General features: G+C 35.3%; 1 protein-coding gene across 1 annotated transcript in view; it reads left to right on the forward strand.

Annotated features, from left to right (window-relative positions):
* Positions 1-19,775, forward strand: part of Rpi (Ribose-5-phosphate isomerase) — a 36,005-nt gene that overhangs the window by 1,215 nt on the left and 15,015 nt on the right. The window contains exons 2-5 of the mRNA XM_081763031.1: positions 1,835-1,895; positions 4,740-4,855; positions 15,744-15,877; positions 18,015-18,156. Coding sequence (XP_081619157.1) covers positions 1,835-1,895; positions 4,740-4,855; positions 15,744-15,877; positions 18,015-18,156 — 453 coding nt within the window. The remainder of the gene's footprint in view (positions 1-1,834; positions 1,896-4,739; positions 4,856-15,743; positions 15,878-18,014; positions 18,157-19,775) is intronic.

The raw sequence follows: 19,775 nt of genomic DNA on the forward strand, positions 1-19,775 counted from the left end.
AGTCTGTACATAGCTATTATTCCATGTGCCTAGAAAATAACACTGTAGAACATAGAAAATGCGGAATGGCATAGAATATTACTTGACGGTAATGAAATTCTAAACAAAACAAAGTAATCGATGTTTACAGATTGGGATAAGTATTATGATTGCTAAGTCAATCCCCAGGAAGTAGGATCGTGATTGAGATTGATGTGTAAAGTGCAAGGCTGATTGTTCGTCTCAAATTTAGAAAATTTCGGCTGTGATATGCAATGCTATGTGCAGATTAATAAATAGTGAGACATATATAATGGCCATGAATGTGTCAAAAAGTGAATCTTCATTTAGAACCAAAGATCGTATTCTATTGCTACTTAAGGATATTCTCACATCTCAATCTTCTACATAACAAGTTAGTAATAGCAGCGCGTAAATATTAATATATTTTGCATAACGTTGGTGTATAATGTTTTAAAATGTAACTGCTTACAAAATAATACAATCATATTTAAGTGTATAGTAGAAATTATGGTCCATGTTCCGTTAAGGGTGTCCAAAACTAATCTAACCTAACCTAATATAACGTTATATTATGTAATCAAACGAAAAATCAATGGAAAGAAGTGCAGAAATTGCAAATTTCATGTGGAAGAAATTACTGGACCCCCTTAACGGAACATTGACCGAAAGTGGCATCTATTGGTAAATTTAATACTGGAAGAAAGAAAATTAACTGAATTTACATACAATATTAATCATGACTCTTATTCGGGCGTAAATTTAATTGCTCGTACCTTGACATGATGAAATGCAACACCAAATTTCTATGAGGAGCACATATGAGATTCTAAGAAGGTCCACCCATTTTAGAGCTATCTACACATTAATTTCAACATAAATATAATATTTATTTATTTATAATAGTCCTCTACAGAGCCAAACTCCATTTACAGAGGAACATACGTATACACACATAATTACATATGAAATATATATATCTATATACTGAAAGAAATAAAAAAAATACATGTAAACAAGGAAAAATACAAGTTAAATACTAAAAACAAATTAAAATATTAATAGTATAAATGTAAGAAAATGAAAAATATGAAAAAAAAATGAATAATATGAAAAATAAAAAAGTCTTCAGCATAGGTTCAACTCATAGAGATAACACTTCTTAATTATTTAATTAATCCATACATAATGTCTATTCAAAATATTATTTTTGAGTATACGCAAATATACAGCGGTAGAATAAGAGAAGTCAAGATCCAAATCTGATGAAACCAGCTGATCAAAATTCTTACAAGCTCTAACGATGAATGAGTCCTGGTGAATTGTAATATGAGATCTCGTTATGTTAAATATTAAATTCTTACGCAATGGTCGTTTTGGTATATTGAAATTAGTATATTGGAGCAAATTACAATTATCTGTTACTGAGTTTACTGTCTTGTACAAATATGTTTGCTGAATAAGGAAACGTCTACTGTAAAGAGAATGCATATCAAATTTAAGTAAAAGAGAAGAATAAGAGATCTTATTTTTAGTTGCTGATATATGATACAATTTGAAATAAAGATGTTTCAAAAATTCAAATTGGACTCGTTCTATGTTATTTGCTTGTAATTTGTGAATAGGGTCCCAAAGAGCACAACAGTATTCCAACTTACTTCTAATAATGGCTATAAAGAGGTGTTTTAAAGCTTGGATATTATATAGGTCTCTTGTACTCCTTATTATTATTTCAACGTATTAGTCCTAGCAGTAAGTACTTATCGTATTACCTGTTCGTTTATTCAAATATTCCATTACATGTTGCTGATTGTATTTTACTTTATTTTTATAGGACAACGCTGTTGTTGGTATTGGTAGCGGTTCGACTATAGTATATGCAGTGGAAAAGTTAGGTAAGTGTCAATTGAATTAGTAGTTAATTTTATCTGATTTAATTTATTGCTAAGTATTTCTCTCTCTCTCATTATTATCTAAATTTATCCATTCTTGCTTCCGAGCGACGTTAGGAGAGAATAAAGTATGGCGACCGTGCAAAAAAATCTAATTCAAGATTTCAACAAATTCGTACGTTTTAGGGCCTGGGTTTGAAAAATACCGGGTTTATTTGAAAAACCCAACTCATGTGGGTCCTTTTTTTTTCTGAATTCTTAAGTTCATTTGGGGCAAAAGTCTGTGTGATTTATTAATAAAGATATTGGAATTTACAACAGTTTTCTGTTGGTAAAGACTTCTTCAAGAGTTTTCGTTTTTAAGGAAAGTGGTTTACCAAACCTCCTTTATATATTTCCCCTTTCTCTTCGTGTGTGTTCGTCCGTCCGGGACAGGGGAAAAAAATCTTAAAAACTACTTGATGGATCACCATCAATTTTGGCCAGGGTGTACAGGGTCAAAATTTAAGATTCGGGTTCGTGGCTGGAGATAATGTTGAAACTGAAAGTGGTAGAAGTCAACCATTTCCGGTTTAACGTTGACAACTATAGGGCGAAAACAATGACAGATAACAAGAAGCCATGTCCTGCGATCGATTAAGGTCCCAAGAATACATTTCATCTCCATACTTAACTCTGTTAAATCTGGTAGAGATAGAAATCCACCAGAACTTCCTGCTTCTACATAGAGCAAAAACAATAAGCACTGTAAAATAAGTACTCCTCTTCTAACCTTCTGTTCAAATCGGAAGTTGCAGAAATCAACCATTTCCGGTTTTAACGTTGATTCTATAGAATAAAATCTATAGTAGATAGCAAGAAGCCGTTTTCTCCAATCAGTTAAACGTCCGAGTATATACTCCATCTTCACTGTGATTTCTCTACTAAGACGGTAGTTGTAGGAATCTGTTACAATTCCAGGTTTAGGCCGCTGGAGTCCCCTTATTTGATTCCACTATTATTATGCATCTCATTATCACTGTCTCCCGTAGCCTCGATGTATAACTGCAGCACAACGTGATTTAGTTTAAGAAATTCAAGTGAGAAAGTTTAGTGTGATTGTCTTTTATTAATTTTATGTCGCAAAGAAAAGCAAATTACTTCCATTAAAAGAGTATAAAGTAAGATGATTGATCAATACATAACTGTATTTTCTTGTGTAAGGTCCGCTTTATTTTTATTGGTAAGTCTTTACTTTGACTCCAACTGTGACTTTAATCGGTTCTTATAGGTTCAGTTACTTCCTGGAACTGTTTGTGCGTGAATCACTTGTTAGAATGTTGTGTGCCTTTGGTGACGTCTTAGTTCATATTTTTCCCACTAGGTGTCTGTGTAGTCATATGGTAGTTGGTTAGTAGTCACATGTTCTGTGTGCATGTATGTGTGTGCTGTTGTTTGTGGCATGCGAGAAGCGCGTAATTGAATTGGTTGAATTGAGTTAGAGAAAACCTATCATAGTTGTGGTCTAAAGTGAAGATATTTTCGACGTATTGTAAAAGTGGACGTTTATTGGTTTCTTGTTTGTAATAATAGCAAGTGTGCTCGGTTTAATAAAACGACGTGTGTGCGGAAAGGAACATTTTTCAGTAATGTTGAGTATTGTGCATGTGTTCTTGGTATCTTATTTTTTCGTGTGTGGAATCAGCAGTTATGAGTTCATTATTTATGAGTGTTCTGCTATGGCGAAATGGTGAGTGTTTTCTTTTTTTAATTCATATTATTTTTGGCATATATTCCGAAGTTGGGCGTCCGCCTTCGTCAAGTTTTTTCACTGTTATCTCCTTTCCACACTTTCTGCAATTTGTTATTAGGTTCATTAATCCGTGCTCTTCACAAACTTTTAAAAGATTTTGCTCGTTATCAATGTATTCCTTCACAAATGTTAAAATTGCTAGTTCATTGCCCTTGCACATTCGCCATGTTGGTAACATAAATGCTAGTTTCTTTCCCACAATGCAACTGTTCGGTTACCTTGCGCCAAGTAGTTCCCTCCGCTCGCCATATAGTCCCATGTTTATAACCGCTTATATATAACAAATAAACATATTTTTCGAGACTCTTATATATTATCAAGCACACAAACGATCAAATTATCCATATATTTCCTGTAAATTTTAAAAAAATCGCTGGAAACGGACGCCCAACTTTGTAATTTAACCCTTATTTTTATTCTTGATTTGTTTTGCATTTGAGTATTAGGCAAAGTATTTGGTTTGCTGCTGCTTGTCCTATTGTCTTGTTGAGATGTAATTTTTTTTTGTCATGCACTGATTTATGATTAGAGACGAGTGTTTTTTTTTTAATTTTTCCCTAATTATCTTAGCTTTATAGTAGTGGTGTGATTATTTATTATTATTTTGGATGTTTTTATGGTACTTGGGCGGGGGGTTTGGGGGGCGGTAGCCCCCCATTTAGGTCTCAAAATTCATAGTCACCGCTTCACCTGAATTGATGTTTAGTAACATTGTGGCCCTTGTACTTATAGTATAATTCTTAACTTCGTATAGTAACATTGTGGCCCTTGTACTTATAGTATAATTCTTAACATCGTATAGTAACATTGTGGCCCTTGTACTTATAGTATAATTCTTAACATCGTACATTACTTTCACTGTGTTAGTAATTGTAATCGATTCATGTGATCCGGTTCCGGGAGCAGTTTAGGAATGATTCCTAAACTGCTCCGGGAACCGGATCACATGAATCGGTTGAAGTCACAGTTGGAGTCAAAGTAAAAATTTGCCTTTTTATTTAATGGAGTAGCAGATTTGTAAGCTTGATGGTTTGAAATATATTCTTCTTTCGTAGCTGAGAGGGTAAAAGAAGAGCGTTTAAATGTTGTTTGCATCCCAACGTCCTTCCAGGCCCGGCAGCTGATTCTAGAGCACAAGTTACCTTTAGGAGATTTGGAAACCACGCCCCAGGTAACAGATTTTTTTTTTTTTTTTTTCTCAAGCACTACATTTCCTATATATAGTATTAGCTACTTAATCAAACAAAAAAAGTACGTTCTCAATTCAGTTTGTTTATATATACTGTATACTTATTAATTTAATGGAAACAGCTATAGTTGGAAACAAACTCTTCCGGTTGGCAGCACACAGGTAGCAACCGTGTAACCGACCGATTACCGGTTACATTTCTGTTTAAGTTGGTTCCCGTATTTTAATGTTTACCGGTTTGTTTACATTGGATCCGTATTGTTATGTGTACCGGTTGAAGTCGAAGTTGGTTCCCGCATAATATTACTGTGCCCAGTTTCGTTACGTGTAAGTTTACACTAATTTAATGTTAATTTGTTTTGTATTGTTAGTGCAAGGAATGGCACCAAAAGAATACACGCACTCAATTTTTGATATGATATACGTATATAAACACATTCGGAAATCTTCTAAATCTAACTCTTACCGGTGACTGCTTCTTTACAGTTGATATAGTATTTTAGAACAATTAGTATAAGTAAGACTAGATACAACTAAAGCTTACCGAATATTTTGATATAGTCTTATTATTAGATTTCATTCGTTTGTGAATTAGCTCGACGGTCACTTGTTACACTATATTACTGCTAACATGGCGATTTCTTTGGTTATTGCCGCAAGAGGGCGTTCGAATCGCTATACGTGGAAATAACAGTGTAAAAGATGGCGGCTCGGCGGTGAAAGGAAGTTCTCCGTTACTATGGCAATTTCTAAATAATTGCCGGGAGAGAATAATCTTTTAAGTATTTATTTATTGAATAGAGTTTTCGGTAAGTTAGATATTAAAATAGATATAGAAATTCATGATTTTTACAGTTAGATTCTTGTGTTGATATGTATTTATGGTAAAATTATGCGAATTATAATCAAAGATATAATAGTAGAAACCGCGTTTATAGAGGCCTGGCTACGAGTGTAAGATGACGTAGTGGATTAATAGATATCAGTGTGGAAAAACGATGGCTTGTTAGCTCCTCCAAAAATTTAGAAATTCTGTAACCAAAAGTGTAATTCGGCCTGTAATCTAGTAAAAATCGTGGTTTAGACTAACCTAAGATGTTATTTAGGAAGAAATAGATACGGAGGAGTCTAACAAAAGTCAAAATTTAGTGAAACCTTTTTCGGCCACAAGCCATCGAATGTCATCTCCGCCATTACTAGACATATGCAGTAATGGAATGGGAGATGTAATTTATCGAAGCTGATTGCTGCGGCGGACCGGAAAGATATTCTACGTTCGTGGAGTGTGTAGCCGGTGTACCGAAGGAGTCATCTCTCGATTTTAAATAAGCAAGTAGATGAAACCTACTTTGCGAAGTTTGATCGCCCAGCTCAATCTGAGGACTCTTATTCTGTGAAACCTGCGGATAATCTGGTAACATCTTTTCTTATTTTTCTTATAAACAATATAGCAGTTCAGCAAATGGCGTCTTTAAGAAACAGGATGTGTAACTAAGTAAACGGGCGTTACGCGTCTCTGAACTTGTCAATCGTCATTATCCACTTATGCTACAAGCATGTATAATTGAATTATTAAATCTTATGTGTGCCTCTACGTAAATTTGAAAAATATGTATGTTGATATTAGGGTAATATTTTACTTTGTACGTACCTTTCGATGGCAATGTACCTTGAAAATTTTGAATATTTAGATTAGATCGGTTATGTTAAATACATTACTGAATTATGTCCCGTGATAATGCCTTATTTTGTGAAATATTTGCTGTAGGTTAGGTTAGGTCTAATTTTGCAAATGTGTGATCCATAATATCTATGTAGGTTAGGTTAGATTCGCTTTTACCCGTGTTTCCAAATTTAATACGTGTCTTTTATATATTGCAATGTGATATATGCTATTTTGTTGGGAAATCTTTATCATGAACGCACATACGAATATTCCGTGTCTGAGAAATTTAAGTATTTCTTAATTCATTTCATTCGCTTCAATATTGCTTCATGATGTATGTCAGTCGTAAACATTAAGATGAAATTTCTTTGAGAGTGTTCTGATATATATATTAACGTGTCTTTTAATCGTATTTGTAATACATGCATGTAGATTAGATAAAATTTCCATTTCTTACGTGTAGAACCGGTAACAATTGTGATTTGAGCGTGCTTTCCTATATTTTGTCGTGTGTCCCTTTGATATTAATTTGTAATGTATTTTTGTATCCGTGTTTGCCATATTTTGTCATGTGCATATTCAAGACGTGTAATGTTGATAAAATTGCATTTCAAACGTGTCTATTATTATTATTTTGTCGTGTGCCCTTTTATAGTATCTCTTAATACATTAGTGGTTTAAAATCTTATTTCGTATGTATGATCTCATTTCGTTGCACCATATATTTAGTTTTGTAGGTTAGGAAAAATTGAATATAACATATCCTCCGATGTTAATATCGTATCTTGATGAGTGCGAGTAATAGATCTGTGCCGATGTGGGAGAACTTTACTCTGGACATACCTCCGGAGTTCATTACTATTTACAAAATACTATTTCGTGCTATGTTTATTTTCAGTTAGGTAAATATTTACTTTGAACGTGCCATAATTACAGTGCGGAATTAAATGTTCGTGCCTACATTGATATTTGCCTCGTTGGAAACCAATAACGTTGGAATGTTTTTCAACTTGCTATTCTCCAGTAGAGCGTATCCATCCCTCTATAAGTTTAATTAGTTGTAAACAGAGATAATAAGTTAAAAATAATAATAATTCTTTAAAGAGGCGTTTCAGTAATTGGACCCTGTCGAGCATATGTAGATTTTTTTTTTTCTTTCTTTTCTTTCGTTCTCGCTAGACATTTGTATATATATATCATTTTCATTAATAGTAGTGCTTTCATAGTAGATGTATTATGCGAATGATGCATAGGCTAACGTAAAGTAATACATGATGCTACTCGTATTTTTTTTTTATTTAATTGAAAAATGGAATTGAATTGTAGTAGCGATGATACTGCCTATGTCTGCATAACTTGCATATTGTTTGATGAATGACAGGGACATTATAAGCAATGAACGCCCAAGTAAAAGAATCTTCTGTAACTACATAAGTAGAGGGGATGGATCGCCAATTCTTTGATTGATAATGAGTTTTATATGTATTAATGAGATATGTTTGAGAATCATGTTGGAGACTGGATATGTTAAAACAATATAACAATATCATTTTATAAAATGTTGATAAAGTATCTTAGAGATACCACAATGGAGGCAAATGTTTAATTTTTTTTTTTTTTTTTTTCTCTTTCAATCTGTTATGATGTAAATTGTTAATAAATTGGCACGAATAAATAGTCATAAAAATTTAGCTCTATAATTTCAAATATAATCTATACAATTAGAATTTATGAAGTTTTTTTTTTCTTAAAAGTACTAATTAAGCTGAACAATGTTGACTCTTATTCTTGGTTGGCCACAAAACAAGAATCCGAAACTTCTGATGATAAATAATAGCTTTATCGTTGTGTTTTCCTTTTCTTTTGCTAAAGCTAATGCAACCTGAACATTAAATCTAATATAACCTTGATTTTTTTTTCAATACCCTGAAAACGTATTGTTATAACCGCAGCCCGACTATTAAAACTATAATTTGTTTTGGTTGGTACCGACTACATTTTTTATTGTTAATAGTAACATTTTAGTGCCTATTTAAAGATTGTTAATGTTTTTATAAAAAGTTTATGTTCTACATTCAGCAGTATCGTATTTGTAGTAGAAGGGGTTCATTAAGGAATCCTGCATTTGAAACTCAGTGTTCATAAATTTATATCCAAAATCTTAATCTAATACCAAGTTGTTCTTGTAATTTTTTAAAATTTTATATTTTTTTATTTTTATTTATTTATTTTATTTTTCTTTTGTGTGTGTATATGTGTGAAGAGGTAAGATGCTGGTACCACATTAGGAAATTTATCTGTTTGGAAAAGTTTTCGATTAAAATTATCGAATAATGACTTTTATTTTTTAAATCTGAGTCACTTTAAGAACAACTGTCAGTTTAATAACGCGTATAATTTAAGTTTGTTTTTAAATAAATACTCTTTAGAGTGATACTAATGCCAAGTTAGGACATACAAGTCAAGAAACATTAAGGAATTTCTGGAATTAATATTTGTCCCAATCTCGTGTTCTTAGCGTGATATGTAGACACATATATTTTTATTATTTATATTATTATGTTTAAAGTTTATAATGTATATGAAGGGTTGTTTCACTTACATGAACAAAAAGTTTATTCTTGAGCGTTATTTTTATATATATATTGATAGGAACTCTTTATATACATATACATATACATATATATATACACATACGGTGAGTCAAAAGTCCTTGGACGCCTGCATAAGTTTGAAAATCGACGGGGAAAGTAAAAAGTGATGATGGGAACAAAGGTTTGATGAGGTGCCGCAACTTTTGGAGTGTATGTCATTCATGGCCCCCATTTTGGATTCAAGTCATTTTTTTTTTAATGGGAATGAGGTATATGACACATCAAATAACACTAGCTTGAGCTTAGGAATTGAATGGTGTATTTATTTATTTTTTTTCTATCTTGTACAGTTTAGAAGTTATTAATGTTCAAAGGTGGGAAATTACCTTGATACTGAATGCTACAATACATGTTCTACGTGTTGTCCATCCCGTGCAATGCACAACTGTAGTCGCCGCAACCACTCTGACTGCTCTCAGAGGAGAATGCCTCCTGAAATTTGGTCACAGGCTTGTTGGATGCGTTCCTCCAGGTGTATCAAATCACGGATTGTCTCAGCATACACTTATCTGCTTAAGATGTCCCCATAGATAAAAATCAAGGGGCGTTAAGTCAGGGGATCTGGGCGGCCACTCCACGGGACCACGGCGACCAATCCACTTCCCTGGCAGTTGTTCATCCAACCATTCACGGACACCAAGTCCATAGTATGGAGGGGTTCCATCGTGCTGAAAATAAGATGGGAAAATGCCGTCAGCTTTAGTGTGGCAGGGAACACAAGGTCCTGCAGCAGCATCAGATACTGTGGTGCAGTTAAGGTGTTGTAAATGAAAAATGGCCCACTGATGCGGGTGTTCCATATGCCACACCATCACCTTCGCTGGACTATGTTCTCGACTCGGGTCAACCCAGTTCGGATTTGCGTCATACCAGTATCGACAATTATGTCGATTAACCTCCCCGTTCAAAGTGAAATACGCCTCGTCGCTGAACAGTATGCACTTGGCAAACGCAGGATCCAGTTCGTGTTGTTCAGTAGCCCACATGCAGAACTCCAACCGGCGATCAGGGTCATCCTCGTTCAGTTTATGTTGCAGTGCAGCTTGTAATGATGCCACTCATTGGCGTGCAATATCCGGCCAACGGAGGATTGGCTTATTGCACATGCTAGGGACACACGACGGGTACTTCGTTTAGGACTTTTCACAAACGACGCAACAACAGCCGTTGCAGTTTCCTCATCGTTGGCAGTCTTTGGTCGCCCACTACATGCCCTATCTTGAACAGAGCCCGTCTCCCGGAAATTGATGATCACGTGAGCCACCGTGCTGTGCGATACCGGTTCTCTGTCTGGTTGTCGTCTTTTGTAGTCAGCTGCGTTCCCCTTATATAAGGATGATTTCGATCTTCTATTTACGTGTCAGACCTATTTTAGAACACCTGGAACAAAGAGAGAACTGGGTCAGTATCAAGGTTAATTTCCCACCTTTGAACATTAATAAATTCTAAACTGTACAAGATAGAAAAAAAATACATCATTAAATTCCTAAGCTCAAGCTAGTGTTATTTGATGTATCATACACCCCCTTCCCATTTTAAAAAAAAAGACTTGAATCCAAAATGGCGGATTTCAAGATGACGGCCATGAATGACATACACTCCGAAAGTTGCGGCCCCTCATCAAACCTCTGTTCCCATAATCACTTTTTACTTTTTCCGTCGATTTTCAAACTTATGCAGGTGTCCAAGAACTTTTGACTCACCCTGTATATATATATATATATATATATATATATATATATATATATATATATATATATATATAAAAAGAGTTTCCATCATTTACGTTTCAGTAATATTCATACTATGCTGGAATGTATACAAAGCTTGTCAACCTTTATCAGCATATCAAGTTTGATAAAGATCAGATGGGTTTTTTCGGTCGTGATTTAGTGAAATTTCATTTCACAGTCCAGACCCAAATTCCTTGGTCAATAACTCCAGAACCAACGATCTATACACCATGATATTTCACACACACATACTAAGCTACAAGAGATCTACAATCATACCAAATTTTGTCAGGATCAGATTGGTATCATCAATAGCATATCAAATATAATAACTTTTCACTAAGTCGAACTCCGGATTTGATGGCCTTAACTCAGGATCTGAAAGGGCTGCACACCAAAATACTTCATATGTGTACTAAGCTCGTGAAGTTCTATCACTATTCCTATTTTGGTCAAAACAAGATGAGTTCGATCGATTCCATACAATATATACTGAGGGGCGTTATTTAGGGAGGGTAGGAGGGGTCAATTGCCCCCCCCCCAAGAGTTTGAGGAATACTTATACTTTATACCCTGGCCGGCGAATGATGATTTCTGACAGCTCAGCTCACGAGGACGACTGAGTAGTGTGGTTGCCATGTGCTTCTCGCACAAGGGGAGAATCGTCTGCTTCCTCGTTGAAGGTGAGAGGGGGTGAGTGAAAGTTTGGCAATGTGCAGTGGTTACCATGGAGACGCGACAGGTTCTGAGCCTAAGGTTGGTTGACCTGCTGTCTTCTGCTCACTCGCCGTGGCCTTGTGCCGAGCTGTCAGAAATCATCATTCACCGGCCAAGGTATAATCGATTGTATACTAATATACTAGCACAAAACGTGAGTTATGTCGGTGGTGCTGTCGCCCCCCCCCCCCTTACACACACACACACTCACAAGCGAAATCTGAAATGACCCCCTTTATATACTCTCCTTCTGCCGGAGCTAAGGTAAATACAACTGATTACATGTGACTCTTGTGTAGGATACGTTCTTTAGCAACTAGTGTGTCAATGCAGTCCCCTCCTCCCCGGACAGAGTGGGAATTTCCATTTTTTTAATACTATAAAAAAAAAAATTCAGAGCCAGCTGATTACGGAGAACACTTCCTTTCGCTCGTGTGCTTAAAACAACGACCACCATGTTTGTACGTCATACGTCGGTACAAGGAAAAAGTGGCTCTCCGCTCACTAGTAAAAGATACGATGCATGTTTTTCAAATGTGTATGACGTTGCTAATAACACAAAGAATAAGAAAAGTAACAGCATTTAAGGCGCTTTTAAAAACGAAAAAGCTATTTATTTATTACTTGAATATATGTGAATATCGTAGGACAAAGTTTTAGTGTACTGATATGTTTGGATCACCGACCGACCTTACGAAGTGAATTTTATTCATTCTTAAGAAAAAAATCAATAATATAAGAGCATAGTTATTTGATAGTAGTGTTAATTTCTTGTATGCAAGTTCGTCGTGGATTCGATAGTATGCGTTCAGGAGGATGCCCAAGGAAATTAATACATGAAAAAACATTTCCCAAGTGAAAACAACGTAAATTCTTTACTGAGTTCAACACAACGACGCACAAACTGAAAATTATAATCATGTTCATAAGCATTCTGAGAATTCACCAGTGCTATTATCGAACTACTTTACACATTAGCAATATTATTTCATCATAATATTTTCGTCGTATTGTCGTTTTCTTTATCCCATGGACCATACTCGTAAATTGTTTATATTAGTCCATGTGAACATTTACAGATCGACTGAAGTGTTTTGAACACACGCGTTAACATTTAAATTAATAATAAAAAAAGATACAAAACAAAGTAATGATAACTAACTAGTTACACTTGGCTTGTTACTCAATAAAATAAAATAAAATTACTACTTTTATGTTCCACGAATATACCCTGTAGGCAAACGGATGACTAATGAGAGTGAATGATCAATAAAGAATCGGTGGAATGGTCATGTGTGAGGAAACATCAGAATCGCGAGAAAACTTAGACACAATGCTGTCCACCACAGACTCATATGGCTGGGGACGCCTCACACTAGAAGTGAGCGCTGTATCCTTTGATAATGAATGTGATATGTCATGACGAATAATAAACACAAATGTTCTGTTCCAGTGAGTGAAGCAATATAAAACAAATCAATCTACATGAACAAAACTTAACAAAAGGCTGAACTCTTCAGTTTTTTATACTTAATCACTTACTTATTTACTTGTGAACCTCGGAATACAAAACTCAATACTTTCACGATATAATTTTTTGCAAATGTATCACCATATACCAAACATTACCATATCACCATTGAGGTTTATTCTTTCCTTACAACAAAAATACACATGTGCTATAACTACTTGTCATCATATCAGTATTATACTGTTTGGATCTGATTTTAGTTTTCTGAAATACAAATTTACAAAAGTTCTAGTTCTCGTTGATTACTTCCCTCGTTGGATAATGTATACGTAATAAGCCAAGGAAATTAATTTTTGTTGAAAATCCTGCACTTTCTCCTTTATCCAAACTCTTCCTGTGTTGGATAAAGGTTGTATTTTTTAGGTTGTAGACAACGAATGGATCTATGAAATTTATACTAAGTATCGATGAAGCTGGTGGAGCTTTACCAGACTTTTGATTACTGAACAACTACTTTATTGTATCCTTTAACAAAACTTTTTTTTTTCGATCTGGGTCCCAGCTTATATTTCTGTATCCTTGGGTCTTTGTTTCGATCGTTCGGCATCTTTACTAATTACTCTGAACGTTTGAGTCCTATATACAACTTCCTCTTCGTAACATAAACAGTTAAATAAATTATAGGGCGTTTTTAGGAAGTCAGTTTTAATAAATATTTAATATGCGTCCTATTTAATCTAGTATCAACTCTCTGATGTGTTCAGTCGTGAAGTTAATTCCCTTTATGTGGTTACTTAAGTATTTTTATGCATATTTATCTTGTCATTGCGTTACTATGCATATGTAACCCTACAATTAAGAGGTGGGTCCATTGGTCCCATACGGATTCTTTTGTCAGTAATTACAATGATACTGTGCGTTTCCAGGCATTGATATTCTTTGACTTTTTCCTGTTTGTATTCTTGTTTTAAATTACTTATGTTTTATTTTATTTTTGTAAATCATGTGGTAGTTTTACAAATTTATAACATTAAGTCCCAAGCGGGTCCAGTGAACCCTGACCTTATTGAGTGCAAACATATTTGTCAAACTTCAGCTTCGGTTGAAATTTTACATTGTAGATGCCAGCATTAGCATTTTAATGTTCTTCTAGCTATCATGGTGAAGCTAGAAATAAACGCGAGGGCTGGAAAGAAATATATAGCAACATTGTTTTATCCCCGCGTAAGGAGTTTTGTTCGTACCACTGTTTGTAACACATGTAGAGGGTGTGTGGAGCTATACAACGCGGGTGGCGGCGCTAGTGTAGGTGCTGTAGTGATAGTAGTGGAGTGTGTTGAATGTAGTTTGTCAAATCACACGGCTGTAAAGGCAATGTTTTCCAGTTAGAACAACGTGCACGGATAAAGATCGAAGTGGCCCGTGGAAAAAACGTCACAAAATGTCACTCTGGACTACGTGAAAAATGCGATAATGACGCATTGCGGTATCGGACTGTGATACTTTGGGTTGCATTTTTTCGTGCAGGACGTGATAGTGTGCAACAGGTACCAGGTAGAGGTTCACATGGACTCGGAAACAGTCATTGAATTGATTCAATCTCTGCTGCATGTGGGCAGGAGGTGGACTCTCAGAGAATTGGCTAACGAGGTAGTGACATCCCACACTACAGTATTGAATGTGTTGCACAATTTCCTTAGTTATCGAAAAATTGCATTCTGGTGGGTACCGTACCACCTTACAGACGGGAAGGTAGCGTGTTCCGGGACAGGATTATCGCAGTTGACGAAATATGGGCGCATTCCTATGAGCCAGAACTTTAGCACCAATTCAATGAGTTGTGCCACTCATCATCTCCCAGACTCAAGAATCTGCATCAGCATGAAAGTAAGTGTAACCTCAAGGTAATATAAAGGTGATGGTGACAGTGGCATACGATATACGTGGTGTCATATTACGGCATGCAGTGCGTCCGAACCAGACCGTAAATACAGTGTACTACCGCAGGTATGTGGAACATCATCATCATCCTGCACTGCGCAGAAAACGACCCAACTTCATAAGGGATCCACCCATTGTTTTGCATGACAACACCCGTTGTTACAATGCACTTCCTGTGAGGAACCTGTTTGCACGATGGTGGTGGGAGGTTTTGGAGCACACACCGAACATGAGTCCTTGTGACTTTCATTTGTCACACTAAAATAAAATGAAAGAACCACCGTGAGTTTGTGAAAACTCTTTGGGAAATTATATATAATTTCAGTTTATGTTACATAGGAATACATTACTGACGTCTACATTTCAATATTATGTATCTTAATATTTGTTACTTCATGAGTAAAATGATATTTTATTTTCCTTGAAAAAGAGAAAACATTAAGCGTAAGTATATTTCATTGATGTTCTAGTTAATTATAAGTGAGAAGGTAGTAATGTACTGTTTAATTGCTCGTCTCTTCAAAAAGTGTACATTATTGGCTAGGAAAAAAAAAGCACCCCTATGAGTCCATTGGACCCAGTTGGTATTTACAGGTATAAAATTTTTGTTTGTAGTTCAGGGTTAATTATTTACTGCCCTAAGTTTAGGTCATTAATATCTTATTGAGGTTATATTTTATTTTTCTAGTTAGACTGTGCGATTGATGGTGCTGACGAAGCAGATGCCAATCTCACCCTCATCAAGGGAGGAGGTGCGTGCCTTACTCAGGAAAAGATTGTCGCGTCGTGTGCCAAAGAATTTATTGTGATAGCAGACTACACGTAAGTTTCTTTTAAATAGTTTCAGAAAGATTTTGTTAGAAAAAAAATTCTGCGGTACGTTTATCGCCTAACTGGCTAAGAATATATCAGCTCTTGTGTGCTTTTCTGTTGCCTGCAACAAAATGGACAAACTTTGCTACTATTCTGTTTAGCAATGTTTCAGTTCATGTATTTATGAATGAAGCAGTTGGTTTCGTAGACCATAGATGAGTGCTTAAATACCGTTAATCTAGCATTTTGTACCACTTAAATTTGTAGAGTTATTTATTTTTCTTGCCTTTTTTATCGCTAAGTTTATCTGAAATTTGAAGTTAAATTTGGTACTAGTTTTTGTTTTTAATGTCTTATTATTATTATTATTATTATTATTATTATTATTATTATTTTATAATTTCCTTTCCTTTTTACAACTGTATTTTAATGTTATCCAAAGTACTGAAATAATAATAACAACTTCCTTATTTACGAAGTGATTCAGTTATTCTCGTGAGTTCATTGTTGTATAGGGCGTCAGCAAAGCGTTTGAGATTACAAAAGCTTTCAGAAATATTGCTCAAATAATGAACTTCTTAAAAACAGTAACTAGTTTTAAGTATAGCATAGATCTACACCCAATATACACTCCAAATAATTTTAGTGGCCCCGCGTAGCGTAGTCGCTAATGCGCTCGCTTTCGGTGCGAGCGATCCCGGGTTCGATTCCCGGTAGGGGCACTCGGTCGAAAAAGTCTAAAAATCTTTTTCAAACCAGCCATCTTGAATTAGGTTTTCCTGGGTTTTCCTCATTCACACCAGGCAAATGCCGGGGTGGTACCTAACTTACAAGTCCCAGGCCGCTTCCTTCCTTCCCTTTCCCCGGATAGTCTGCTCGCCGAGGGACGTCATTCCTCATACTTGACGAGCTAAATTGCCTTAGATGCCGAAAGACCAGAAATCTAAATCTTAATCCAAATGATTTTAAGAAAACTGAAGTACTATTTATTGAAATATTTTTAATACTACCCCGCTGTTCGAAATTTAGTATGTAACTAACCAATAACTGATGTGTAATAGTATAGCAAAATAAAAACTACCTTAGTACCTAATCTTTTTTGTTTTTGCTCAAATTCCCGGTAACTCTTGCATATTGCTTTATACTAGGGATGAAAAATTTAGTCGCAAAACGAGATTATCTTGGTTTGTTATCTTGTTCTTTTAGATTTTTTCTTAGATATACCTCTGAGTTCTTCAAGTTGTTTTCTATATATGACACAAATAATTTTAAAAAAGCTAAAAATATATTATAAACTTGAGCTATTTTTAGCTTGTTTTTCATTATTTGTGTCGTATTATAGGAAAGAAGTCGGATGTGCACCCAATTGAAAAATCTTTGAAAGAAAAAATAAGAAATGAAGAAATTCGGGAAACAATATGAACAATAGGAATGTAGCAAAGTGGAATCTCATTTTTAGTCAAATTTTTCGTCTTTAGTCAAAAATAACAGGTAAGAGTTGCCAAAGACTCGAGTAAAACAAAAAAGTAGATGTACTAAAAGTAAAGTTTTTAGTTTACTTTATTATTATGCATTAATATACAAGTACGTGAAGAAAAATAAATAAAGTAACTAGTACTTTATTTAATAAGTACACTATTGGAAATTTCACCTTCTATGCCTTTCCTCTTTCCCAAGAGGTAGTTTTAAAGTTTGACTTAAAATCAAGCAAATGGGACATACTAAAAATGAAATTTGACATGACCCTGGGAAGTGGTCATAATTAATACTTCCTATATTTCGAGCAGTTCATTATTCGAAATGTAGGAAGTGCTAATTACAATTACTTTCGGAGAATTATACACTAGCATCAAATTTAATTTAATCATTTACTTCTTTTGCGAATCTGGTATAGTATTTGTATTAAATGAAAAGTTAAAACTACCAGGACTAATGACTAGGAATTTGTAATAAAGTTTAAATATAAAGTCCGCATTGTTGAATTTGCAATTTTCCTGTAAAAATATAACTTTAGTGGTATACTAGTTTTTCTTTCTTTCGTAAAGCAGTGATTAGATTGAGAAACTGTAGTTAAAATAATTTAAACATGTTAGAAATAAAAAGCTATTTATGTAATATTAATTATTATTATTATTGTCAATTGTAGGAAAGATTCCAGTGTTCTAGGAGAAAAGTACAAGAAAGGAATTCCTATTGAAGTTATTCCTATGGCATATGTTCCTATTAAGAAGAAAATTGAATCTTTGTTCGGAGGGGAGGCGGAGCTTCGAATGGGCAAGATGAAAGCTGTAAGTATATTGAGCTGTCTCATAGATGTTTCACGTTGACATGATTTGTATGAATTTGAAGACTAAATATTCCCTTTATCTATAAAGTCTGTATGACAGTTCACTACACTGAAGGTAAATTAGTTGTAATTGGTTATAATACATGAATGACACATATAAGTATGAGAGGCGATCAAATGAAAACCGAAAGCGAAAAAATACCCATGAAATGTTTTTTATTCAAAAGTAATTGCCATTCGCGTTAACACATTTATCCTACTGGGAGACGAGACGATCAATTCTAGTCTTGTAGAAGTTGAGTCGCTGACGGATCCATAACCTCACCCACTCTTGCACTTCCGCGTCCGACTGAAACCGACGTCCATGAATGTCTTCCTTCAGGTCGCCAAAAATATTAAAATCAAAAGGGGAAAGATCTGGGCTGTAGATGATGTTGAAGTGTTCCCCAAGCAAAGCTCTGAAGCGTATTCCTCATCAAATTGGCAGTATGGAAACGGGCATTATCATGCAAAAGAATGATTCCGTCTGACGCATCTCACATCGCTTTGACTTTATGACGCGTCTCACATCTGCAAAGAGTCTTCATAGCGCTTTGCATTTATTGTGACCCCACGCGCAAGGAAGTCAACAAGCAGAGGGCCCCTGCAGTCGAAGAAGTTTATCATGACTTTACCGGAACGTGTGTGAACAAGCTTTGGATTTCTTTGGCGGGGAAGAATTGAGGTGTTTCCATGGTTGATTTTGCCGTTTGCTCTTGGATTCAAAATGGTAACGATACGGAACGAAACGCATACTTTTCGTCGTGGTATCGCTGCAGATGCATCAGACGTAAAGCCACTCTGTCAATCTTTTGTTCCTCCGTCAATTGATGCGGAACCCTGTTCGCGCAAATTTTTCACAACTGCAGGTGTTCTTTGATAATGGCATGCGCGGAGTCATGGCTAATTCCGACCTGAACACGAATTTCTTCCTCTGTGATACGTCGTTTTTCCCGGATAAGAATATTGATCCGCGCAATCACATCAGGGGTAATAGCTCAGTAGGCTTGTCCTGGGCGCGAATCGTCTTTCTCGGAATCTCTTATGCCACGATAAGTTTTGCGTGTTCAAACATCCTTAATTACCTTTCCGCTTTTTTGCTTGCTTCCATTTCTAATGCTGTACGAACACACTTTTCACTACGCTCACCTATAGAACAATAAACGAACAACTGTGTAAACCTGTGAGTTGTCACTACGCATTTCTCCTTCCGAGAGATGGCAATATCGATAAGTAATAGCAGTGTTGCCAAGTTTTGCGAGGAATGTGTTTTATGGAGCGTGTTCGGTTCTCATTTGACTGCTCCTCATATGTATAAAATTTACAAATGTTCAGATGCTTCTTAACTTGAACGTTCTATATATTTCAGCAATTCGCTAGCAGTCACTTTCGTCAGAGGAAGTGGGAGGAATAAGATATTGTGTTCTTAGCAAACAAGATACAGTACAAATGCAAGGGTTAACTGTGTTAACTATTTCAGAAGAAAGAAAAAAAAAACAGTATGTTTCGTCAAATTCATTCAAGTAGTTACTTGTCGAGCGTATGAGATACATTGTAATACTTTTAGATCACTCACCTGTA

The sequence above is a fragment of the Thermobia domestica genome, chromosome 1 (genome assembly GCF_964235325.1).
Source record: "Thermobia domestica chromosome 1, izTheDome1.hap1.1, whole genome shotgun sequence".
NCBI lineage: Eukaryota > Metazoa > Arthropoda > Insecta > Zygentoma > Lepismatidae > Thermobia > Thermobia domestica.